The following is a 27,646-nucleotide window of genomic DNA, read 5'->3' as shown; positions in this document are numbered from 1 at the left end:
ACACTTCTACTATCCTATCAACCTTCTCAAAATGATAACAATGTACAACACATAGCAGCTCAAAGTTTGTCCATATGGTGCACAACTTATGCACAAACATAGAAAATAAAAGCAACACAAAGTCTGCAAGTTACCCCTTTGCTTGAGTGTCCTACAATAGTTTCAGACGTGACAAACAGCTCAAATTCTGCAGTATCAAATCTTAAAACCAATCTAAAATTCCAAACACAATAAGCAGCTCAAAGTCAGCAAGATTGAGCTTGAATCCCTCTTGTATAACACCTCAAAACTCACAATCAATCTCTAGAAAATATCGTCACATAACACCTTGAATCAACACAAAGTTTGAAAGCAATTTGCCTCTTTTAATTGATTGCAATCCGATTTACAACTAAGCTCAAAGTCTTAGAGTGTACATAAAAACTGACAGAGTTTTGTTGCATTGCCAAAAGATATCAATTACAATAGACCCCCTCAAGTATTTATAGGACAGGAGCTTTGAGAAAAAGGTGGGAGGATCTTAACTAACTTAAGAAATTCTCTCAACCACCATGACTTATTCCAACTACAGTCCTAATCTAACTCAGCTTGTAGTTGCCTTACATGTAATTACATTTTTACAAAAGTACAAGTGAAAGTGACACTTGCAATTACAAATTTGACATTACATGTAATTTGTCAAAAATTACAAATGCATAATTGAGATTATTCGATGTGTCCAAAGACACGACTCTAACTACATCATCCTTTGTCTGTGATGATCTTCATGCAGCTTCGAGATGCTAGAACTTGAAGTATTTTGGATCGGAGAAGACATCTTGAACCAGAAATGGGAATTTGCATCCTTAATGATCTTTGTGTCCTTGGCCAATGAACTTCAACCTTATCTTCTCACTTGGGGTAGTACTAGCTTTTCAGGAGGGAAGTCTTTTGCAAGGCTAAAGTAAGAAGCCTATCTCTGTCTTGAAAGCATTCTATAATTTGCATCCACGAATTGTTGTTGTATCTCTTCTTTGTATCATCCTCCAATCTTGAAATCTACTTGCAATATAAGGCCCGTGCCTTGATTTGGTAGGTGATGTTTGCAAACAAGGCTGGCATGGGAAGGGATGAATCGATGCAAAAAAGGGCTCACAAGTGAATTTCAGGTTCTGGAAGCTGCATTACATGTGTGGAAAAACAAGAGCATTCACTTGCAGCTGTGGAGAACAAACATGCAACTTCATATGTGTAATGGATAACTACAAGTTTGCACTTGTAATTGGACCTTTAAGACTCTTTTTCAAGTGTTTTTGAGTGCATTTTGGACCAATTTCGGGTTTTGGATGGCTGACTGCAAGTGAAGACACAACTGCAATCGGGTTTTAAAATTCCGACTGCAAGTAGACTTTAAGTGGGAAAAATGAATGAAGGTGAAATGAATGGATGAAATGGGGTTTTGACATGAGGGGAAAATGGAAAGGATGATACCAACTGGTAATGGCAAACTTGGAAAATGGGAAAAACTCTTGTTTGCAATCAAATTTGTAAAACCCGAAATCAAATGAATGGGAAAAATCTGAAAGAGGGGAAAATCATGCACATTTACAAATTGCATTCAAAGAACTTATCCATTTGGGAAGATCACTTAGAAACCCGGATCCTTGCTTGGTCAAAGGCCCTAGACCAAAACAAATGAGCTTGGGAAGAACTAAAATGCTCCATAAATAGACATGCTGAAAACCCTTGGCAGCCAAAAACAGATTTTGATTCAACCTCCTTCAAAAACGGCTTCCAAAGAGGAAGAAAATCGGGTCAATATGCCCAGCAAACCACGTATGGAAGCAAGGAATCCAAAAACGCCTCCATTAATGTTGTAAATACAGATTGATAGGGTGCCAAAAACTTGGCGAAAAGGGCCACGACTTGCTGTTTCAAAATGCCTAAGGGCGGGCCAAAACATGGCAAGAAAATCACCAAAAATGGAAGCAAAAACTCCCACGCCTCTTTCCCTCAACACTTGGCACCATCAAATCCGGATTCAAAGCAAAAGAAATGGATTCAAATTTGAACTTCTTGGGAAAAACTTAGGTCAGGTTCTTGGAGAGAAGGAGCAAGTTTAAAATGCAAGTAAAGACATGCAATCGGGTTTTAAAAACCCTTCTACAAGTTTTAATTGTCTCACGTTTCAACTCCTAAGGCAAATTCAGGTTTTAGGGAAGAAATGACAAAAAGAAAGAGCAAAACAACTTGTAATAGGGAAATAAAATCCCCATTACAAGTTTTAAAAAAACACAACTTAAAAGAAATAAAAACTTAAAACTTGTAATAGGGAAATAAAATTCCCACTACAAGTGAAAATAAAACAAAAAAGACTTAAAAAAACTCAAAAAGACTTGTAATAGGGAAATAAAATCCCTATTACAACTAAAAGCAACACATAAAAGCTTGTAATAGGGAGATAAAATCCCTATTACAACTTAAAATCACTTAAATAGGAACTTTTAAAAGAAATTACAAATTCTTTTTAAACTTATAATTTTAAATTCACTTGCAATTTGTCCAAAAAGTTCCTGTTGTCATTTTATGACACCCTTGGTCCATCAATGAGAACTGATCAGAGATATGTTCCATGGACCAACGTTGCCCCAGTTGATCAAGGAGAAAAGCAATGGAATTATGAAGTGTGAAGTGTTGTCTATCAGAAGGAAGTTCCTTAGTCTTCTTCTCCGGAACTCCTAGACCCCGAGGTTCCGAGGTTCTTTCTCTTTGCCTTCTCTCGCTTTTCCTTCTTCGAAACTTCGGAACCCCGAGGTTCCGAAGTTCCTTCCCTTTGCTGCCTCTCCTTTCTTTTCCTGGAACTCCGGAACCTTGAGATTCTGAAGTTTCTCTCCTTCTCTCTTTTTCTTTTCTTCTCCCCCGGAACTCCGAAACCCCGAGGTTCCGAAGTTCCTTTCTTTTCCCTTCCCCGGAACTCCAAAACCCTGAGGTTCCGAAGTTCCTTTATTTTCCCTTCCCCGGAACTCTGGAACCCCGAGGTTTCCGAAATTCCTTTGTGCGGTTCCTCGAAACTCCGGAACCCCGAGGTTCCAAAGTTCCCATCTAGCCCTTTTTTATTTTTTCTCCGGAATTCCGAAACCTCAAGGTTCCGAAGTTCTCTTCTTTGCTTCCCCTTCTTCTCTCCGGAACTCCGGGACCCCGAGGTTCCGAAGTTCCTTCCCTCCTTACCTTTTCTCTCTAATTCTCCCGGAACTCTAGAACCCCGAGGTTCCGAAGTTCCTTTCCTTCTCTTCCTCTCTCTATCCCGAAACTCCGAAACACCGAGGTTCCGAAGTTCTTTCCTTAGCCTTCTTCTAGTTCTCCGAAAACTCTGGAACCCCGAGGTTCCAGAGTTCCCTGCTGCTCTCCTTTCTCCTATCCCGGAACCCCGAGGTTCCGAAGTTCTTCCCTTGTCTTCCTCACTTCGGGAGCCCGAGCTTTCGAAGTCCCAAGACTTCCTTCCGACTGGCGACACTTATGGATGGCGTGATCAACACTCAAGGCTTTAAATGCTCCGATAGTTTTGGTGACTTGTACACTTTCTTTTGTGGAGCCACGAGGGTTCATTTAATGATTTTGGCAGAGTTTCCATCAAAGGAGGTACGGGGCCATGCTTGGTGACTTGTGTCATGACTGCATACTCTGACTTTGGAAGGTCAGTCAATCCACCTTCTCAGGATTGCCTTTTGTGGTGACTTGTGGGAATCCTTCTCCCCTCTTGACACTTAGCAAATTCTAACCTCCATACATGCATTGGAGTCGCTCATGCAACTGAAGTTTGTGCATCTCCTAGGTGTTTTAGTTACTTCTTTGTGTCATTTCGGTGGGAAGAGGAACAATCTCTTCTTGGTGCATCACCTCCTTCTATTTCAAGCATTCTCTCTTCCCTTTACCTCTATAAGTTGTTAGGATAGGCCTAGGAGTTAGTTTTGAAGTGTTGAGTTGGTTCAACACCTACACTTGGAGTGAGAAGGAAGTCGGCCTTCTCCGAAGATTCAACCCCCTTGCGCAAAGTCTCACACTTCGGGGTTGTTTCCATGTTTCACAAGGTTGCTGAGTTGATAGCTCAGCAAGGGTGCAAGCTTTTGTGATAGCAGTTCCTACAATGACTTAAAAGACATAAAAAGCAAGGGGGAAATAAAAAGTAAGTTACAAGTGACAAGTTTTAAATAAAGCGCACTTGTAATTGTTTTAAAATTTCCCTACAACACTAAAACAAGAGAAAAATAAAACTTGCAATCAAAGGAAAATTTCCCCCTGCAGTCAAGAAGAAAAAACCCGAAATTGAAGAAAAAATATAGCAAACGAACTCAAAACATGATGAAATTTGAAACGTGAATCGAGGATGGACCGAAGATCAGTCCAGTTCACCAAGGAGAAAAAAATTGCCTCGGGAAGCATGCCTTAAGAGTAAAATCTTCAACCTACAATGACTGCTCTGAAACCCGAAATTGCACAAAAAGGTAGGAAAAAGAAGACCAAAACTCACCAAAATTTGGACAATGATGGCAAAGACACCCCCAATATGAAATTTAGGCCAATCAATAGTTTTGAAACGAGAATGGAATCAGTGAGCTAAGACTAAGGCAAAGTAGGGGATGAGGATGAAAGAAGTGAATAGGAGCAACACTTTTTGGCAAGATGCCAAATACATCACCTTCATTATATCTCCAATTTGCATGTTGGTTATATATTGGAGACTCTCATGCTCCAAGCCATGGGGAGATATATAAATGCATCAATAGCATTCTTGGGCAAATGAATGTCCTTGTATGACAAAGAGACCCCACTTGCAGTTGTACGATAAGTACATTTAGCAAAGGTGGGATAAACTTGAAACTCCTTTGCATATGGCTGCCTTGCATCAAACCTAAAGTGGTATGTGCATGGACCTATTAGAGTTATCCCTATCAATGACATGGAGGTGAAAAGGGGCTTCATGAATGTTTGTCAAGACAATGTACAACATACACAAGGCCTAATTGATCGCACATAAGTAAACAAAACTTGCCAAAATTGGAGGCTACATGAGTTTGGCAAAGTTAAATAGGAAGACTTTGGGGTAAATTAACCCAATAGCATGGTGGCCATTGTATGGGCCTCTATCACTAATAAGCACACAAACCATCCACCTATTATCATAGGTTTGTAGTTCCTCTACTACCAAGAGGAACTAGTCTACATATAGCTTCATCCACTCTTTCAAGACAGACATGCTTACCTCTTGGAGGGCAGAGAGGCTTGTAGTTGTACATGGTACCTTGATTTTCATTGATCACAAGACAATCAAGTATAGGCAGAATTCAACAACACAACACAAATTGACGTGGATCAAGCTACACATACAAGGTTGTTGGCATCCAATTGTAGGAGCTAGATTAGTCTAATACCTAAGCAATGTAATATCCCTTATATTTTGAGTATTTACATTCAATTTGAATAGGGTCTAAACTATTTATTTTGTTCATTAACCAGCATTCACAATAATTATTAAATAAATACTGATTTGTATTTATAATCACAATCAATATCTATTAACTAATATTCCCAATAATTATTAAGAGACACAATAAATATTAACTTGCATTAATAATAATTACTGTTAAGTAATAACTACAATAACTATTAAATGTATTGCTAATCGGTGCTTGTCTTGATCATTGATTATATTTGTTAAACCAGGGAGTAAAACACATAATGGCAGACCATGTCAGATCTGTCTGCCTTTGCAAACAAGTAATTACCAATACAAGTATAAAAGAGGCAAGCTAAGCTGCGTTAGGAGATATAATAACTAAACAAGAGGGTACTCTATCACAATGAAGCAATAGTCAGCAAAAAATCGCAAATATCTGATTAATCCTAAATCCTGGAGCTAGCCGATTTATTCCCAGAAAAAAAATCCTGATTCATGAAAAAATTATTGACCAAGCGTTGACCCAATTTTCAAAGATCTTTTGCATTTAAATCACGTTAAAAAACACCAAAAATGGTAAAAAAGTGAAAAAAAACATTGTAAAAACTTGCAAAACCCTAGAAAAACGTGTGAAATTACTGAATTGCTTAGAAATAGGGTTGGTCTGAGACAAAATCAGAGTCAATGTGGAATCAACATTGAAAAAGTTTGTTATTTTGTCCATTTTTGGGGGGTTCATCACTCCCCACACTTCACTTGTTCAAATCCACAAGCTCAATGACCCAACAAAGGTAGAAATCCCACGAGCTCAATGGCCTAGTAGGGGTTTGAACCTTGGTGGCTACCTCACCAATGGGGTTTTTCTACCACAACACTAAACGTTCAAAGACATATTTAATATATGTAGATATAGATATATGATTTTTAATTTTTAATTGATATAGTTAATTTTTTCTCAAACAAAGACATACAATTCATTATGTGAGCAATACATCTAAAGTGCTCCACGAAATAAATCTGAATGACAACAAACAAGCTTACAGAGTTGTAATAAAAGAGCCTCCAACACACAATCATTAAAATTTGTCTCTACCTAAAATAGTAGTTGCAAGCTACATATTGCCAAAACCAGTGGCTTGCTAATCTTTTACTTCAGCTAAACAAATGCCTTTTGTTGAATTCTACCCCATATAAAAGACTTACCAATTGCCATCAGGGAATATAAAGCATTGCAACTATGGAATATGATTTGATAAGCTTTCTTAAATATTGAACTACCCCTAGAAAACTCCTCGCCTCAATCACAATGAAAGTCTTGGATCACTTCAAAATGGCTTCCACTTTTACTAAATTCCTAACGATTGTTGGATTTCTATCTGATAAATTTTAATCTCAGCTACTTCAGAGACTTAGCTAATCTTTGATCTCAGACTTAGCCAACTATTTGGTGTATTTGGTGACTGCCCTTTTAAAAAGTTAAATGAATATTTGCCTATGTAATCAGCAATATGAATATAAACAACAAAAAACTATTTTCTACAATTCATGGGTTAAACTCCTTGTCTCAATCACAATGAAAGTCTTGGATCACTTCAAAATGGCTTCCACTTTTACTAAATTCCTAACAGTAGTTGGATCTCTGTCTGATAAATTTTGATCTCAGCTACTTCATAGACTTAGCTAATACCCCTAGAAAACTCCTTGCCTCAATCACAATGAAAGTCTTGGATCACTTCAAAATGGCTTCCACTTTTACTAAATTCCTAACAATAGTTGGATCTCAGTTTGATAAATTTTGATCTTAGCTACTTCATAGACTTAGCTAATCTTTGATCTCAGACTTAGACAACTATTTGGTGTATTTGGTGACTGCCCTTTTAAAAAGTTAAATGAATATTTGCCTATGTAATCAGCAACGAATATAAACAACAAAATCTATTTTCTACAATTCATGGGTTAAACTCTATTTTATTTAATCTCTATATATCTATGCTATGAAAATGCCCTTAAGTTTTTTTTAAAAAAGTAGTTTCTGTCTATTTTTTAACAAATTTTTACGATTTTTTAAAATCCAATTTCTTACCCATCTTTTCAAAAAATCTTATACTTTTTGTTTGCCGATTTTTTCCCCAAATGATTTTTGTTACTATGATATAAAGCATTGCAATTGTGGAATATGATTTGATAAGCTTTCTAAAATAGTAACCCTACAAAATTCCTTGCCTCAATCACAATGAAATTCTTGGATCACTTCAAAATGGCTTTCACTTTTACTATTTGTCTATTAACTTTTGATCTCAGTTACTTCATAGACTTGGTTAATATTTGATCTGACTTAGACAACTATTTGGTGTATTTGGTAACTGCCCTCTTAAAAGTTAACTGATTATTTGCCTATGTAATCAATAATATGAATATAAACAACAAAAAATTATTTTCTACAATTCACGGGTTAAACTCTATTTTATTTGCTCTTTATATCTCTATGCTATGGAAATGCCTTGAACTTATTTTTAAAAAAAGTTTTTGTCTCTTTTTCTACAATTTTTTATGTTTTTTTTTAAATCCGATTTTTTCCCGAATTTTTTCAGATTTTTTCAAAAAATCTTATAGTTTTGGTTTGCCGATTTTTTCCCTAAACGATTTTTGCTACTATGCTCTATCATATCCCCGTGTCATCAGTACTTGATTAAATAATAATATTTAATTACTTTGGTCATCGATGATTGCTTATTCATTAACTAGAATGAATACCTCAATATTAAAAGACATTAAGAAAACAAGATCGTTGCCACTAACCATTGTATCTCTTGAGCGTGGCTATTGACCACGAAAGGAAAGGGATAAATACGTCCAAAAGGAATCAGCAGAACATAAGGATAGAAAACGGAAAAAAACTACTTCAATAATCAGACCAGCACTTGGAAGGAAGACACCCAGGTACGAACTCTCAGCAATATTCTGCACTATACATATATATCTAAATAGCTGATTCTGGTAATAGTATTTACAAATCTCATACAGATGTGGAAATGATATTCTGTATACTTGAATATAGTTATATTATAAGGCTGTAACGATCCAAAGTCTGATATGCTTAGTCATTCTGGATTTCTGTGCACATTAATCTACATTCTGAAACAAATCTGTATAAGCACATCACTGTATCAAATGCATATATATTTCTGCATACCCCGTATGGTGAATACCAATGATACTTGGAAATCTTATGTTAGATAATACACTCAATTCCTGTTGGTTACTTAGACTCAAACTATGTTATAATACTTTGAAACTGTTCTGAAGTAAGCATGATGGAAGGGGGAGTTATAGTAAGGAGAACGGTGCTGGGGTCACCTTTTAAGGCACGCCACTTCATGATTTAGGACCAGGGAGTCCCATGAAGCCAAAGGAGCATGAGGGATGCTGCCTTTGGGCCTATAAAGGAGGGACTTCCTGGGCACCTTGCTGTAATAGACCACATATCTTCTCTCATACTGACTGAATCCTCAACCTCAGATTGTGGAACACGGATGGTGAGTGGAGGAGAACGGTGATAGGACACCACGTTGGGTAGGCCACCTCATTGATGACATGGGCCACTTGAGGTCAAGGGGGTTAAGCCGCCCTTGAGCCCAAGGTGGATGGCTTCTTAGGCACCCCACTTAACCATCCTTCCCCACAATCTGCTCCTATAATTAGATCTGAAAGAATAGGTTCATACTGTTCGAATACTAGGCTTTGAATCTACTATGATCACTTATCTTATAAATCTTTATCTTCTAACTTGTCTGCAGGACCTCGCCTCAGCATATCAGGTGCTTCCTTATCTCCTCTACTTTTACTTCAGTTATATCTTAATGGATTCTTCAAGGTTTACAGTCCCTTGAGTTGCAGTTACCATAGCAATCTGTGATCATCTATTTTCAGTTAATTTTAGGTTTAAGATTAAATCTGTTATTACTGCTGTTGCTTTCAGTTATATTTAAATAAACTTGAGTTAAAAATTGATGAATTATTATCAGCATAGTGGGCCTAATTGGGGAAATATCAGTTAGGAACATTACAAGCAATGAGAAGTTTCTACAGCATTTGCATCAAACAATGAGTTTAATTAGCCCTTGGCCCATAATATTTGTAGTTTGAATTACAAACTTGATGAAGTCATGAAATTGAATATTATAATAAACAGTCAGACTTTTGGATTAATTTTTTGTCAAATTGTTTATATATATTATAAAACATAAACTGCAATTTCTTTTACAATTTTGTGTAATTAATTGTTCCAAATATTAATTGTTATATTTTAAATTTTTGTCCCCAAATTTTAAGGAAAATTTTGTTGTCCCTAAAACTTGTCCCCCTATCCCAAAGACTCTATGGAACGATGCTAAATTAATTTCTTAGTATATATTTTTCCTAAATTGAAATATAAAGTAAACTAAGACATACCAATCTGAGAAAAGAAAAACTAAATAATTTTTAATTTGTCTAATTTTGCCAGAAATCACAAAATTTGCAAAATTTGTTGGAAACAAAGAAGAAACGGCATACAAATAATACATTTACAAACAATTCATACCTCAAAAGTATCACTACGAGGTAAGGATGGGTCTTTAGCCTGCCATTGTATAGACACAAATTAAAATTTAGGATTAACTCATAATCAGCAGCCACAAAAATCATTGCATAAGAATGTTTATAACCAAGGAATATGAACTGGTTGATCTATAAAAACAAAAACAAATTTATTTTCATCATATGGAAAAAAGATTATGAATATTCAGAATGATATCAGTCTTTAAACTTTCTGATGGAGACTGATACCTATCAAGAGCATATAATGCATTTTTCAGTCAAGCAACATTTCATATAATAGTTCATTAAAGGCTATATATTCTAGTTGAGGAAATACAACCTTTCACCTAGACATAAAAAAATTAATTTCATTAAGTAAACATAATAAAATATTGAGATTCTGAAGGAATACATTGGGTGGTCCTTCTAGTTAATTGTCCCAGAAAATTCATGAAACAACCTTATATAGCTAAGAAATTCAATAATATATTTGTGTAATACGCGTGTTTTGAAGATTCACATGGAATCACAAAGACTCAAAGCAAACTGCAAGCCTATGAGAACATGCAGCAAGTCACCAAGAACCATGAACCAAGTCTAATCTGTAGTTTCACCAAAAATGCTAAGGTTTCTCCAAAACTGCAGCCACCTCTGTCACAATTTTGCAATTTTTTGCATCGAACTCTCCTGCAACATAAATATAAAATAAATACACCCAAATTTGTTTTTCCATTCTTTTTTTTGCCCTTTTTGACCAGCAGATCTATAGATTCGCAAGATAACCTAGAATGAAATTTTAAATACTCTTGGAGGGCATATTTGAAGATTCAAACAAATTTGGTATGTATCTATTTTCCCTTCAAATTTGAAAATGACAAATGCTAAAAACCTAGCGCATTATCATTCCCAAATTTTTTTCCTCATTTCCCAACCCTATCACATTGTGTTTCATTCCATTTTATGTTATAAATTTGTCATAACAATTTCTTTTTGAAACCCAATTATTATTTTTTCTACATTAAAATCAGCAATGGCAAGTTCAACACAAGGTAGCAACAAGAAAGACCTTGAATGTTTGTGTGAAAGAGGTAGATTAGCTAACCAATTTTCCCCTCAAGTTCTTTAGCATTCTTAGGGTATTCGCTTTTATATCTCAAGTCATAAGATTAAGACACATGTCATCGTCTCATGTTGTCCTATGTCTCACCCTTGCTTATATATACAAAGGTTTCTCATTGTAAATAATATTATATTCTATATATTTACATCCTTATATAGAATAGAATCTCTCATTTTGGGTCTCTCTTGTGCTTTCATTGATGCTTTTTTATCTTGAATGATTATCTTCATCTCCAAATCTTGCATGGTACTAGAGTATTCTATACCAAGTACCAACTCTTATATGGCATGTTGGGTGATGCCAAGGGTTAAATCAGCTATATTTTTTGCCAACATTTACTAACAAGAGGAATTAAAAGGTTGAAATACCACCTTGCTCAGATACCTAAACATGATGTGAAGACGTGTCCTAATGTGCCTAATGAGATTAGGAGAGAAATAGATGCCCTAATTAAAACTTTTAATATGGAAAAGAAAGAAAGAAAGAGGACAAGGGAAGCAATGGTAGTGGTGACAATACCAATCTCGATTCATCTACAAATTCCTTTATTTCCCCACACAGTTGTCATGCACTATCCTATACTATTGAGCCTCACGAGAATTCCAACCATTGTCTTTACCCAATTTCTTTATTCCTCACAATGTTTCATGAGCACAACCTTCACTTGAAGGTAGCACTTGAAATAAAGAGAAACATGATGAGGCTAGGATGGCAGCACCAATTGTTTGGTACTACAATAATATACCTCTCAATTTGGCAAACAAATCCATACTGAGGAGGTTGCTATATGCATTGAAAATTGTCAATAAGGGGTTCCAAACTCCAATGGCTATGAATTTGAATGGAACATTGCTTCAGGAAGTTGTAAAAACTACACAGCTAGTGGTTGATAATTGGAAGAAAGTTTGTCAAAAAAAGGGCTGCATCATCTTATCAATTGGATGGATGGATGGTAGAAATAGGATTCAACTTTTTAGTGGCTTCAAGTTCGACTTTACATTGATGTACTTGAAGTCCATAAATGGCTTCATAAAGAAAAATATGTTGAGGCTTTGCGCAATCTATTGGATGAGGTGATCCAAGAGATTGGGGTTGAGAATGTTGTCCATATTATCATGGACAATGCAGCAATATATGTTGCCACAATGAGACTTATTATGGAGAGGCATCCCACCATTTATTGGAATCCTTGTGGGACACATTATTTGGATTTGATGCTAGAGGACACTGGGAGGATTGGATGGGTCAAAAGTGTGATTGAGGATGCTAGACAAATTACCAAATTAATCTACAACCATAATTGGGTCTTTTCTTTGATGAGAGATCACATGAATGACAAGGGGCTTGTGCGAACAGAGGTGACATTGTAGCTGCAATTCCTTCTCTCAAGTTAATATTTGTAATCAATGCCTCGATGAGCTCTCTATATTCCAAAAAATCCAAGGAGAGAAGGCCGCAAAAACTGCTTTTAATGAGTAGTTCATCAAAAATCCAAAGGACTTACTTAGGGTAAAAAGCAATTACAAATATAAATTTTATAGAGAATTAACTACTTGTCTTTTATTTTTAGTTAATTATCTAATAAATTAAAATTTATTTTCAATTTGCAAGGTGGCAAAACCTTTGATAGAGGTTTTGCATTTGATGGATAGGGATGGCATGTTGATGGGTTACCTCTATAAGGCAATCAATAGGACCAAAGAGGCCATATTGCATTACAATGTTGACAAAAAATATATATATGAGATCATTTGATGCATCATTGATCACCTATAGATGAAGCAATTCCACCAACTAATATATGCCTTGGCCTACTACCTAGACCCAAAGTTCTATTTCTCTAATACATTTAAGGCTGATGAAGAGGTCATGGCAAGTGATGTTTTATGCATAGATAGGATGATATGAAATGATAAGGTTAGAGACAAAATTCTTGATGAATTGGAGGTCTACAGGAATGAGTAGTGAAGGCTCTTTTCTTCAGCTCAAGCCATTCAAATGAGGGGAAACCAAACAGCTAGATAAAAGTAATAACCCTTTAACGTTTAGCTTAATACTTGAAACTTTGAATTCAAGTTTTGGATTTTTTACTTAATTCTCATATTTTATAAAATGTTTTATTTGTAGATTTATGATGGGAGAATTATGGTGCTAGCATGCCAAATGTTTTGCCCCATCCCTATAGTGCTTTTGAGTGTAAACACAACTGGTTTCTATTTGAGAGCCTTAACTCCAAGAAGAGAAACAAGTTGACCCAAGAGCCTCTTGATAACCTTGCTTTCATCTAGTACAACTTTTTCCTTCGAACAAAAAAAGTGGAGGTTCCTTTTCATGATACCATTGACTAGGATGACATCAATCCATCTGCTAATTGGACTACTCAAGAAAATAATGACAATATCCGTTGATGAAGATATTGCTAAATTGGAGAGAACAGTAGAGGTAGATGGATTGGAGGAAGATGAAGGCATTTTTGAGGAAACAATTGGTCCTCATGTTGATAGCAACTTACCTTCTAGTTTGAGGCCCGAAAGTTTAGGTTACACTAGGTGGGGGAAGATGAGGATGTAGATTGTATGTGGCTGCTTTTTGACAAATGACATGTAAATAGTTATAGTACTATTGTACAATCATTATTTACAATGTTTTTTGTAATACAATAATTGTGAGTTTAAAACTTTGAAATTTCATATTTTGAGCATTTAAGGGTCCTGTGACATGGAATCTTTGACTTATGACAAATTGATGAAAAGAATAGACTTATTTGTTCTCTAAATGCACAAATTTCTTCTTTTTTTCCATGTTTTTTTGCTGAGTCTCAGGTCCAAATCAAAATTCTGAGCTGCCAAGTCTGAGTTTTCCACCTATGGGGTAATATTCACATGCTAGTCTTCAATTGCCATGCCTAACATTCCCACACTACTCCAAGATTCTCTCATGTAAGATAAAAATGGTGATAAATGCCAAGATAAAGCCAACGATCTAGAAATAGAAACAAAACCAACATTCTCCTTTGTGAATAAAGTGGAATGTATTGAACCTATACAACATCAACTCTGATAATTTATAAGAATATCAGCCGACATTACAAAAGACTATTGACAATGTTTCTTATCAAAAGATCATAATCCCAATCCTTATAATGTAATCAGTGCCATTCTAGATAGATTCATTTTCTTTAGCTTGCAGTCATCAATTTGTTGTGAAGCTTGCAGTCATCTCCATCATCTTTCAAGAACACTAACAATAATAACTTCCATATCAATGTGCATTCTCTAATCTAGCTTCTATTCAAACATGTAATGTCTCCTTCCTAAGCACTATCAGCTTGGTGACTGTTAGCCTATCCAGCGGATCCCCATAGGCTAATGAGTTAGGGTTAGGGGACTCAAGGTGACCAATTCAATCCAATTTATTTGGCGATGACAGGTGTTGCATTGAGACCAGTTGGTTGTGATTTACATTACAACCTTTTCAGCATTATGACCTAATCTGGAGGGAATTCAGACAATGTCTATATTCACTATTTTTAGTAAGTGACAGGCTAGCCACCGACTTGGTCAGTTGGCAGGATTTCTAATTTGGGAATGTCGGTAAATGCATTTAATGATGATATCTTAGCAATTAATATGGTCCAGAGCGATTATTTTAAATAACATTAATATTATTAAAGTTGAATTAAATATTTAACTTTAACATTATTTAATTTATTAAAATGACTAAGTGGGCACCTAAGGTGACATAAGGTGTTTTTCCAAATATTAAATAAAATGTTCTTTTAGAAGTGGGCACCAATGTTTGGAGTCATAAAGTAATATTAAATTAAATTAAAAGGTGCAAAACTCAAAAAAGGGAGTGGGTTTCTGGAGGAATATATATTAGGTATTTGAACTCATTTTTCATTATGTATGGATGTGATATTGAAAACAAAACTTTGCTGGATTGAACTTGTTCTTCCTGTGGCTTTGTGAGAACGAAAACCCTTGCAAAGAACATCTTCTTCATTGGTGAAAGATCTAAGAAGATTGACTGGTGGTTTCATTCAAGAATCACATTCGGGTTTTATTTGAGATTTATTTGTCAGTTTCTTCAAAGGATTTCAAAGTGCAGATTTCTAAGGGCAAGAAGAGCAGAGATTATTGAAGATTTTATTGTTAATTTGCTTCATTTTCCCAGCCATACCAATTTCCTTGCTGGTCGTACAAACTAGGAGGTGGCGTGGGAGAAGAGTGACGGCTAGGTTTTGAAGAGGGTTTACTGCTGTTTAGAGGCGTCTAGGGCCTTCCCAATCAGAGATCCAATACATGGCTTCTAGATGAGATTTTGAGGAGTGGTGTCCAAGTTTATTGATGCCAGTTTGCAGATTTTAAAGTAAAATCAGACATATGCATTTCCAGAATTAATGGGTATGCTTGTATTGTGTATTAGAAGCGTTTTGGCTATCTGGGTAATATTCATTTTGATGATATATTGTAAACAAAATTCTGAAATCAAATCTGAAACTACTTCTAGTTGTGGGTATTTCTGAATATTGTATTTTAAAGAGTTGTTTATGTTATTTCATTGCTGCAATATTATTATCCCTGCAATATCTATTCGCATTGGTTTCAATCCAAACATCTTCAAGCAAACAGGAAATTAAAGAAAAAATGAGGGTCTATATAACAAATATTACTGAACATCAATCTCACAAAGATGATTTTGAGATGTCCTCCTAAGGACAACTATGAAACCTTACATATATCTAACCTACGTGGATGATCTACAAGCATCACACAAGTCAAACAATCCTACATGTTCTCCCTCGTACATTTTACAAATGTCACCCTCTACAAGGACAACTTTAAGTCTTTAAGACATTCATAAGGTATCAAATCTTTTCAACAATTTAAAAATATCCAACTCGTGTAGATGATCTACAAACATCTCTAAAGAAGTCCCAAGAATCCTCTAGGTCAGATCTAGACATTCTAGGTGTAAAATTCTAGATCTAGACATGTCCTTTGTGAACTTGTTTACATTGGATTGCATCTTTGACCAGTAGACACACCTCTCAGGTGGAAAAGTGTATTCCTGACTCCAGATTCTCCCGCTACTCTGAAATTATGAGCATCTATCATAATGATAGTCTTCTATCTCCATTAGGGATACAGATCATATCATGGATTCACAGAAGCCCATATTTCAAGATAAGATCAATCTTCAGCTCATCTGTATCACAAAATTCCTTGTATTCATCAAACGAAAGGCTTGCAACTGCATCAGAACAGTATAGGCTACTAATCATCTGAGGAAACTCTAGATAACATGCCTGCTATCTTGTAAGTTACCACCCCTACTTGCATTTGATGACTAGATTTCTTCAAATAAGAAATTCATTTCAAGAGATGTACCTGCTGCAACTTATTTGTGTTTTCAGGAACTACAATGGGTTATGATTTGCATAGATCGCTCTCTTTAGCCAGAATGTTGGCCTCCAATACTTCTATACTTGATGCAGGGCACAGATATATGAGATAATTTGTATCGGCTCTTTAGAATATTCCAAGTGATAAAGTATACCTATTTCTTCTTGCACATGGACTGTCTCCGAATGGCCAAGGCATCAATCTCAATCTCAAATGCTTCTGAAGATTTAGAAGTAGTACTTGACATATCATCTTCTTTATTGCTATAAAAGCATCTCCATGATTCTTTCAAGATTCAAGTTTCACTCCCTTTTTTGATGCCTGTGATGGATCTGCCATGAAATGATAAATAAATTTGTAGAGATGCTAACATATTCCTACAGAACTTCTGAAGTCAGTAAGATATGTCACCTGAGTATTGACATTATTGCCCCCAAATACAAGTCCCAAATACACAAACTGTTTCTCATATGCTCTATAGGCATGACATACATAATTATGACGTCTTACTGAAACTAGAAAGTCATTAGGATGCGTAATGGCAAAAGAATCGAAAAAATTGTATAAATCTCAGCATCTTGTATTCATATTCTTTACATATATGATAAATTGCAACTTCTTTTCCTATTTTTAGTAATTAAGGTTTCAAACATCTATTTTTATATACTATATTAATAACTGTTCCCTGTGGTCTCCACAGCGTCCCCAAATTATGGGAAAAAATATTACCATCCTTGAAACTTATCCCCTCGTCCCAGAGACTACATGGACCATTGATATAAGTACAACATATACATTTCAAGTATCTTCCAGTCCTGCTTCAATTAGATACTAAAACTCAAAGTGAACCAAGAGGATTCTTCAGATTAAAGACTCTCTGGACCAGTTTGTGATTCTGGCGTTTCAATCTACGGCAACAGTATGATGCATGGACTAGTATGCGAAGTATTGTTTCATGATCATCTAAGCAGACACAATGTAAAATTCAGAAATAATATTTCAATCTACCTTTCAATTAATGCTAAAATTAAAAAAAATCTTATATTCTGGTTTGCCACTCTTCTCAGAAACTTGTTTTATCTTTGGGGTAATTGTCATCAATCAAGGAAACAAAGAAATGACAATGATGCTCCACTAAGTCCTTCCCGTTAACAGAAACGTGACAAGCATGCATCCAACAACCAGTATATACAATGAAAGCTGCTTGATTTGTTGAGGAAGTAATCTATGGACCTTATTCTTTTCTCTTGGTACTGGAATCTAGACATAATGAGTGGATAAGGCCCATTCATCTGTGGCTGACAGGTGTCAGCTCACAACCAATTTTCAACGTGCTTTCACGAGGTGCAACTAAACTATAAAATCAGGGCATGAACCACACAGGAAAGATTGATTTTGTTATTATTTTGCAAACTCAGTTCATATTTTCTTGGTGTCCAATTTCAAAAAGTACTCTTAACTATTTGAAATTGAATGCTGATTATAGTTTGAAACCTGCCCTATTGTGGAGTGAAGCCTGAGCATGAAAAGGGGAGATGGATGATGCAACTGGAGGCCATTCCAGACATCAAGAAAAGCAATAAAGAGGCACGATAAATAATCTTACCACTAGGAAATAACTTTCCAGCAGAATCATCTCCAATCATAAACCAAACCTCTTACGGTAGTGAAGTCCATTTCTCGTTTTAAGTGTTTCGTACAGTCACCAAGGGCAAAGCATGTCCAAAGAGCAGATCTGTACTAATTCTTCAACTAAATGTATATGTCATTTGTCTCAAGCATAGAAGCCATGTCAGTAAAGGAGAAAATATGAGAGGTTAACAAAAACATAATATGTTTTGAGAGAGGGAGAGAGAATGATACACAGAATTCTTTCCAGGAAATATGCAAAAGCATTTAGAACCTGATTTTCGATTTTGATTCAGTCAAGCTAAGAATAAGTGGGTAACGTCGATCCACTCTCTGCAAGAAATAGGTTTTCACACATTTCACCCACGAAAATAAGGGATAAAATATGTTTGTTTTTTTCTTAATTCATTTATTTGGAGGCTTTTCACCAGTAAGATTTCAAGATAGGCATATTAAATCCTAGAGAGATAGCAGCAGTTTTAAGAGCCACATCCAATTCTCAAAAACCTCAATCTAAATTTGAAAGCTTTACTGACATCAATTTCCCACCTTTAGACTCCTACTCTAACAAACTACCAGAAGTGAAATTATCATGGCCAGCTCTCTAACAGACTGTTAGTAACGTACTTATGCATTTATTCATTAATTCTAACAAGGTAGAGAAAAACTTAATTTAAATAATCGCAATTCAATTTCAGTGGACATGAATTCAGGTCGAAGGGGAAGATAAATTTGAAAATATCTTACTCGTGAAGATTACACTAGGAAGTAATGGTATGAAAATTTGACCTTACCCCGACAAGTTTAAGCAATGGACAGAGGAAAGACAAGATACTTTTGCTGCTGTTACCGGCCTGGTTGGTGGTTGTAACAGGGTCCTCTGCCTTAGTGTAAAAGGTCTCTTGAGGTCCCTCCTGTGACCCACCTGCTTTGGTCCTCACACAACATCTGCCATGGTGCTGAATTCCTACAGAGGAAAAAGATTGGAAACCGTTGACTGAAAAGTGTGATGGAGTGTAAGTGGTAGATTTTATTCTACAGCATTGCAACTGTCTGGTTGAAAGGAGGGGATAGGAAGTTGCTGCAATAGACATGAGTGATATATTTTGTCCACTAAGCAAGACAATGCACGTAGGAGGGCGTGTTATGTTGATTGAAATCACGCAGCTCTTGTTTGTGGGTGTGAATTGTCCATATCAAATGTCCTTCTGTATCTGCAATGGATTTGCCCCAATGTTCTATTCAGTAAGCGCACCATCTACCAATTACAAAACTTTTTTTTAAAATATTAAATTGTTTATAATGTATCGAAATGATTTCACTACAAATAAAAATAATTAAACAATAATAAAGAGTTTAATAATATTAGTTTGGACTGGAAAATTTTAAAAAAATTAAAAGTGAAAATCAAATAAATTTAAATGTGTTACTTTATTAAATGTTAATGGTGAGAAGATAACGTTAATGGTGGGAAGAGGATGTTGAAGATACCAAGAATACATACAATAAGGTAGTATAATATTAGGATTTTATTATATGATTATGTTTTAAAATATAAAAATAGATAATAATTTATTATAGTTCAAATCTACATAAGTAAACTTGATCAATATGACTATCCAAGTAAATTGTAACTTGTAAATCACATGATTGATCTAGCAATATTTAGTAGCCTAAAACTTGTTCACCTCTATTTTCTGATGTGTAAATCTATTTAAGGAATGATAATATTTATAAATGCTTATAGAGAATGTCTTAAATTATGAGGATCACATTCCCCTAAGTCAAACTATAACAAACTAACTTTACGGTTTCAAGTGAAAGATCAAAGATAATAAGCAAGCACATAGGTTCAAAACTTGTTTGTACACCTAAGTTGACCTAATGGTGGGGAACTTATACAACTTGTACTCTTGAAAGAGAGATCTCAGGTTAAAATTCTACAAGGGATAAGGTATGTGCACTTCATTTGTAGCACAGTTAGGTGCCCCCTGCATGGAGTACAAGGTAGTCATATATATTCTAAGTCATCTCCAGACCTAAAAATAGATCACCTAATATTGTAGACTATAAAAGGATCCATTTCCATGTAATGTCCCCTTCTTAGCTAGCATCAACAGATCAGGATCAGTCTATTAACGAAGTCCTCGTAGACTAGTAAGGACAGATAAAGGACATTGGACTGGTGATTTTCTCTTATTTTAGAGGGCACTTTAGAGTAAACAATGGTGAATTAAGTCAACAATATTATTACCTCCAGGTCGCCAGTTTAAAACTACAATAAATCCAAATATAACGCCCTCAAAGGCATACATGAATCTAGTGAGAGAGTGAGTACTTGGAGGAGAGAGAAAAAGTAAGAATGAGGAAGGATCTTTAAAAGGTTATAAAGGTGATTTTTCCAATAAATGGGGATAAAGATTAAAAAGGGCAAATATACGAGATACTAAAAGTGGAGCCTTTGGTAAGGGTCTTAAAGGCAAGTAAGTGAAAGATTAAAAGATTTTATTAAGACCATAAAAAGTGAATATTATGAGTTTATTTATTTTAAGTGAAGTCAATATTAAAACATAGAGTGGGCTCCCACTTGAAAACCCTAATTAGGAAGGGTTTTTTGGAAATCATTTGTTATGTTATTGTTGTCATTTTACCTTGCCTTCTTAGAGGAGCTTGTTGGACAAAGTTTGAGGAGCTTGTGAAGACAGAAACCTTCACGAGTAATCACACTTTCATTTGTGAAAGACCAACCTAGAGTGTGCAAGGGAATTCCATTTGCAGGGATTTCATTTGGCCTTCAAAGAAACTAGTTTAGAGGTTAATTTGCTAGTTGAAATCTGAAGGAGGTGCTTGCTTGAGAGGCCAACCCCTTTCTTTTCTTGTTTGAAGTGAAGAAGAGACATATTCTTGCATTTCAGTATTGGGGTCATCAAGTTTCTTCATGTCTAGTAGATTGGTTCAAGATTTATATCAGTTTGGGGAAGTTGGAGCAATCTATGAACCATTTTATGAGTGAGTAGCTTGTGTGCTAGGCTGACCCCCTTTCTAGCTTGTATGGGGTGAAGAAAGGCATCATTTTCCATTTTAAGAGTTGGTTTTACAAGCATTTATCAATACCATCAGATTGGGATAAGTTTTAGATCAGTTTTGGAGTGATTCTAGAGTATTTTGAAGAGGATTTTCTAAGTGTGCGGCTTGCTAGTTGGGCCACACCATTCTTGGGTGTTCGGAAGTTGTTGGAACCTTTAGAAGGCTATACAAGAAAACTTAAGTTGCAATCATCATCAAAATCATGAGCTGAACATTACCTAGTTGTGAGAACCACCTTGGAGTGGAAGAAGATGATTAGTTGTTTTTGCAAAAATAATTATTGAGTAACTTATGTGGTTGTCTTTTACTATATCAGACTTGCAAATAGCCTTTCTAATCCATTTTACTACAAGGGTTTCAAGAGCAGTTCATGGGTATGCCTAGAACTATATTGTAATTTTGCATAGTAATCTAGACTACATTTTATACTTCAGTTTATGTATTTCGGACTTTTAGACTAATCTGAAAACTCTAATTTTAGAAGGCAAATCATCTTGTTAAGTTTCAGATTTACTATTTGATAGCAACATCAATTCCATGCTCTTATATATCATTCAAATTCTATAAACACAACAAACTATTTTGCAACTTCAGTCTAGCTCTGAAAGAACACAAAAAGAAAGAGAAAACATAATATGTTTAATTAAAATAAACAAGTAGGTTGCTACAAAGAAGTTTTCTAGTTTTCCACCTAGGGTGGGACATTACATTCAACATCGACTTAGGATGATATGTGTTGATGTAATCCTATAATAATGTTCTATGATGCTCTATGATAATTTATTTAACCTTAGCATGCTCCTATATGGCTTTTAAATGAGAGAATAAATATACTTAAATACTATAATCAAGGACACAAATCAACACAAATGTAGACTATGTTGGTTCACATTGGTTAATTGGAGGGATTCAACAAAATATATTTTGAATTTAAATTTTAAAATTTTAAGGTTCAAATCTACAACTATGGAAGTGACCTACATCAAGTCCACACCTATAGATCTAATTTCAGGTCATGAATGACGATATAGGGATAAGTGATTATTAAGTGAGATACAACAAATTGTGGATTGAATTTATAAAAGAATATACTACTATGGACTTATTGTTGCATTTAGTACACTTTAATCAAAGTAGGCCCCAAAACACAAGGAAAGGACATGGGTATGCAATTTTTGCCATTATTTTTTGCCCCTTCTTTTGACGCACTTGCATACTATTGATAATGCATGTCAAAGTAAAACAAATAATCAACATGAAAATTGAATAGCTTTTAGACACTTAAGGATATAAATCTACTCAAAAGTGCATAAATCATTCTTCATTTTTTTTCTCTCAATGAACACTTCACAAAAACCTACAAAATTAAAAAATCATGCACTAACATCTATCACTATTTTAAAAAAATATAATCACAATTTGCTAAAAAACTATTTTCAAAAATAGTAAATGTAAAAGGATAAGGATGAGATTATTTCATTCGTATGAAAAGGGATCAAAGCCTTAACTATATATAAAGGACTTTGACCACATTGATAAATGTAAAATGTTCTATTTGGATATGAAATAGGATCTAACTTTACTTATAGATGATAAGGACTTCAATTATGTAAAAATACATATATCATTTGAATATGGCAATGAATCTTTCTCTAGTATAGAAAAACATAACTATCATAAGTACAATACTATGACAATAACCATGTTCAAGAAGTGCTAGTGATAATACATGCCCCACCCTTAATTGGCCACATACAATGGATTCGAGGAATTATAGGTAAGGGGAAAATATTTTATCATAAAATACACAATATATATATATATAACACAATTTGTAAACTGAAATCCATGGGAAGCCCGAGACTAAGGAATCTACAACCCTTTAACAAAGCTCTTATTACTAAAATTGGGTGGAATTTGATCTTCTAAACAATAATGAGACCACGATTGCACAAGAAAAATACTTAAAGGAAGAATGTTTCTTGTTTTTCTCCCCACCTAAAAGGTCGGTAATTTGGAACAACATTCTTAATTTGAAAAAATTCTAAGACGGGGTATAAGATGGCAAGTTGGTAATGTGCTCAAAATCAACTTCTAGGAGGATACCTAGGTTGGTATTGATTGCTATCTATTCCAATCCATTATTTAGAGACTTTGTTGAGCTTATCTCTCTTGATACTTTGGGGTTAAACTTTTTCACTATGAAAATTGAAGAAAAGAATGACCAAGTGGAAGTTTATCCCACTTCCGTGGGGAAATGGAAGATCAATTTATAGAATTTATTAGGGATTGATAATTTTTTGACTTACAAAGAAAGGATGAGGTTATATGGTGCCTTATGCTAGAAGACCAATTTTTGGTATCCTCTTCCTGCTTTATGGGGGAACTTGATATATCCAAAGTAAGGAATTTAGTTGGAGATTAGTCTAGGATAGGAATATTACCCTTAAAATTGCTCACTTTTGGTGGATAGTTATGCATAACAAAAACTTTGCTACACATAATATAATCAAATGAGGGTTTTAATTAGTTAATATATGTATTATATACTACTAGGAGGAAGAGTTGGTGGAACACCTATTCATACATTGTAAATTCACTAATGAAATCTGAGAATCTAAGTGTTTCCTTCTTTGCATGTTAATTGGGTTGTTTCTAGTACCATTAGAAAACTTATTGAAGCTTAGAGAGATAATTCTCCCTTGAGGCATTTGGTGGTGTAGAGGAGGGGATTTGCTACCCTTGAAGTGATAAACCTTTAAAGAGAAAACCAACCTTCGCTCTACCTCACTTTACAAGCGCTCTGGTGAGCTAGGGGATACAAACTATAAATCTCAACAGGCAGGCTATGGAGACCTCTAAATGACCTCTACTGAGCTTCTATTCTTAGGACAAACGCACAGAACTGGGACATCAGCACAATGCACTAAGGTTATATACGAACGGAGTACAAAATTCGTACAACAAATGCAAATATAATAGAACTAGTGAGCCAAATATGCTATACTAAATGAAATAACTAACACAAAATGATAGCAGCTAAAAGGAGACAAGGGGAGATAAAGAAAGCTCGCGGCTGGTCCATGATTGAAGCCTCCAACAAAGCAATCTTCCTCTCTTGATAACAAACCTACACACAAGCAAGAGGAAAAATTTTTGGGGTTGTGTTAAGAGGTCTACCTTAGTCAAACCCCTACTTTGGTGTTTCCACCTCCACGGATAGCCAAGATAATAGTCATGGATAAAGAAAATGATAAAGATACAACTAGACAAACAAGATAACATATATTATTAATGGAAAACAATGAATATGATATTGTGAAATGCAAATGAACAAAGGGAGAGAACTCCCCTTCAACACCCAAGAAGCTATCACTCGAGGGAGTTGAGCACCAAGGACTCTCCAAAGATGTGATAATGGTGGATTTTGAATGCTAGAAAACCTATGAAAGATGAAGAGCAAAATTTCAAGAGCTCTAAAATTCCCAAAATGATCAAGAAGACCCCAAAAATAGGCTCAAATGAACAAGATATAGAGCCCAAGGAAGAATCTTGATGTCGGTGGTCGCGAACATAGGCGTTACAAATTCTTCCAAGCACAGGCGTAACACTCAAATGGCCACATGTAGACTAACATATTCACAGGATGCTTGTGCACGATGCACAAACATCTTCGCAATGTGCTCACATCCATAAGTCAAATGGTCAACATGGTTGGAAAGGGCCAAATTCTAAGCTAACAAGGCAGTCTATGCAGACAAATGGACAAATAGACAAAGAAGGACTCCAATCGACTTAAAATGAAGACGCTTATGTGACATGGAATTGCACTAGGTATATTTTATCCCCTTTAGTGAGCATATCATTATCGAGATAAGTGAAGCTAAAGTAGAGAGATGTTACTGAGATTGCACAAGGGAAGCAAAATCCGTCAATCAAACGAAGTTGCCCCCAGTGAGATAAACTTGAAATTGTGTTATATTTTGCTAGGTTGTTTCATCACAAACATGTTAGATGCAAACAAATGTGTTAGACGAGAAATCAAAAATAAAGTAATTAGGTATGAAGCAGACAAGATAGTGTAATAGAAATAAACCTCACTTAATGGAGAACCCCTATTACAAAAGACACAAGATAGTACCAGTATGGGTAGCAAGTTGTGTTATGCTAGATAGCCATACGATAGGGCAACAATTTACAAGATTTTGTCAGTATGGGTAGAAAGTTGTGTTATACTAGATAACCATATGATAGGGCAACCATAGATTGATTTGATAAGCTATTGATTGGCCCCCTCAAAAGGTGACAAGATAAATAGATAAAGTAGTTTGGCCCCCACCAAGGCAAGAAAGATGCCAAGATAAACAGATGGAAATTCAGATATGCAGATATGATAGCCCCCCATTAGAATGGTATGCATGAAGGAATGTCATTCTAAGGAGAATAATTGTTGTGTCATGTCAACATAGTGAGATTTTTCTATGGAATGTCACCTTTGACAGATGACACATAAAACCCACAACATCAACAAAAATGTAGGAGCATGGGAGGATCCGATTATTTGGCATCATAGCCCATACTAGTAAGATAAAATAAATGATATAGCTGCAAATGGGTGTTCATCATAATGCCAAAGTCCTCATATCTAAAGAAGGAGACATGAAAACAAAGATAAAATAAAAATTTGGGTCAACATGGAAGAAGGCCTAAATGCTCCCAACGCTTTCCATTGTCCATGAATGTCGAAAAGAAAGATACGATAAAGAGAAGAAAGAGATTAACAAATAGAAGAAGTTGCACAATGAAAAATCCTCGATTTCCAAGAACCTACAAAGTAACTCAAGTCCTCCAGGAGAGAACAACATATAAAGACAATCAACCTCTCGTTTCCAAGAACCGACAAAGTATCTTGGGTCCTTCGAGAGGGAGAAAACATGTAAAGAAAGCACTAGGGAACACAAACATGCACACACTCTAAGACACAAGATAAGAAGGGTATTGTCCTAGAGGTTATCCCTTAGGAGATCATTGTCCTCCCAATCTAGATCATATAGAGAGGTGGGATGAGCCCAAAGAGGAACAACTGGAAGGGCAACACCAGACACCTCACTAGCAACTAGAGCTAAGGACGAGGCAGTTGTAACATCTACGCCCACAAGCTTAGAAGAGGCAAGAGTCGATGATCAAGTGAAGATCATAGATAGCACTGAGATCTCTTCCAAAGAGTTAAACAAACATGCCTTTATAGAGGAAGCAGGTTCAATGCAATTCAAGGAGGTGATACAAGAGTCGAACTACCAGCCTCCATGAGAGGAGCAGTGACAAACTTAGGAGAAGGCAGGGCTTTCTCAACAATGCAAACAGAAGCAAGTAAAGAAAAGAACATTGAAGCAATCAAAGATATAGGTGAGGAACATACTTGAGCCGATTTGTAGTGATGAAACTCTGAAGCAGGGCCTTGCTCTAACTTGTTCTTAGGTTGTCAAGGAGGCGCATGCCTCCCATCAACTATAGTAGGAAGGAGGACCCCAAGAAAGCTCTAATGGAGAAGCGGTTGTGAAATAGGAGGACCAAGCAAAGCAACACTAGAGACCACCTGTGTGTGTAGCATATCCAAGGGTTGAGACAACAGAGGTCCCTTAAGAAATAAGGTGAAGAGAGGTGGCTCCAAGGACGATGCAATGAAGACTTGCACCCTCTTAAGGTGAGGTTTATCAAGAGTCCCAGAATCGGCTGATAACAACACTGAAGATGGTATCGATGTTGAAATTGTTGAAGGAACGGGAACAAATGTACAATAGGAATATCAACTTTTAAGGCAACGTCACGTTCCTGATCCATCGCTCGTTGGTGGCGCTTACGCTCACATGCACACTGATTGTGACAAAGATGGGGAATAGGGGCTAAAGCCCAGGAATGTTCAAGAGCATTGTGCTCTGTAGGAGATGACTCTGAGACCGTGTCTAGCACAAGAGAAGGCCCCACTGATGAAGCATGAGGTGTCCTTGAGATGAGCACCACATTCATAGCCATGGGTTTCCTTCCTTGTTTTGCTTGAGGAGCAATTATTTTCATGCTAGACTAAACTAAACATCTAAACAAGCACAAAAATCGAACACACCCATGATAAAGACGCTAAAAGAGAATTTCGAAAGAAAATTAAAATAAATAAGTCACAAACTCTCTTGAAACCCTTGATTTGATTGTCTTTTGGTTTGATGTGTGCTTGCTATGTTGTAGATGCTTAATTTCGCTCCATGATGGTTGATGCAAGACGAGGATTACGCTAAATGGGATGCAAAATGGATGCTAAAATGATAATGGATGTAAAGATGATTGAGTAATTCAACATTATGATGGTATGAAAATGAAAGTGGATGGATTAAAAAG

At 35.7% G+C, this 27,646-nt stretch overlaps 1 protein-coding gene across 1 annotated transcript in view; it reads right to left on the bottom strand.

Annotated features, from left to right (window-relative positions):
• LOC131035728 (uncharacterized) overlaps positions 1 to 19,409 on the bottom strand; it is a 201,031-nt gene extending 181,622 nt beyond the window's left edge. Inside the window, exons 1-2 of the mRNA XM_057967466.2 lie at positions 18,964 to 19,409; positions 10,017 to 10,055 (exon numbers count right to left, since the gene is read on the bottom strand). Coding sequence (XP_057823449.2) covers positions 10,017 to 10,055; positions 18,964 to 19,263 — 339 coding nt within the window. The 5' untranslated portion in view covers positions 19,264 to 19,409. The remainder of the gene's footprint in view (positions 1 to 10,016; positions 10,056 to 18,963) is intronic.
• Positions 19,410 to 27,646: the final 8,237 nt, after the last annotated feature.

This window comes from Cryptomeria japonica, chromosome 3, assembly GCF_030272615.1.
Source record: "Cryptomeria japonica chromosome 3, Sugi_1.0, whole genome shotgun sequence".
NCBI lineage: Eukaryota > Viridiplantae > Streptophyta > Pinopsida > Cupressales > Cupressaceae > Cryptomeria > Cryptomeria japonica.
Note: the sequence above shows the minus strand (reverse complement) of the source record. Positions and strands in the feature narration are given on the sequence as shown.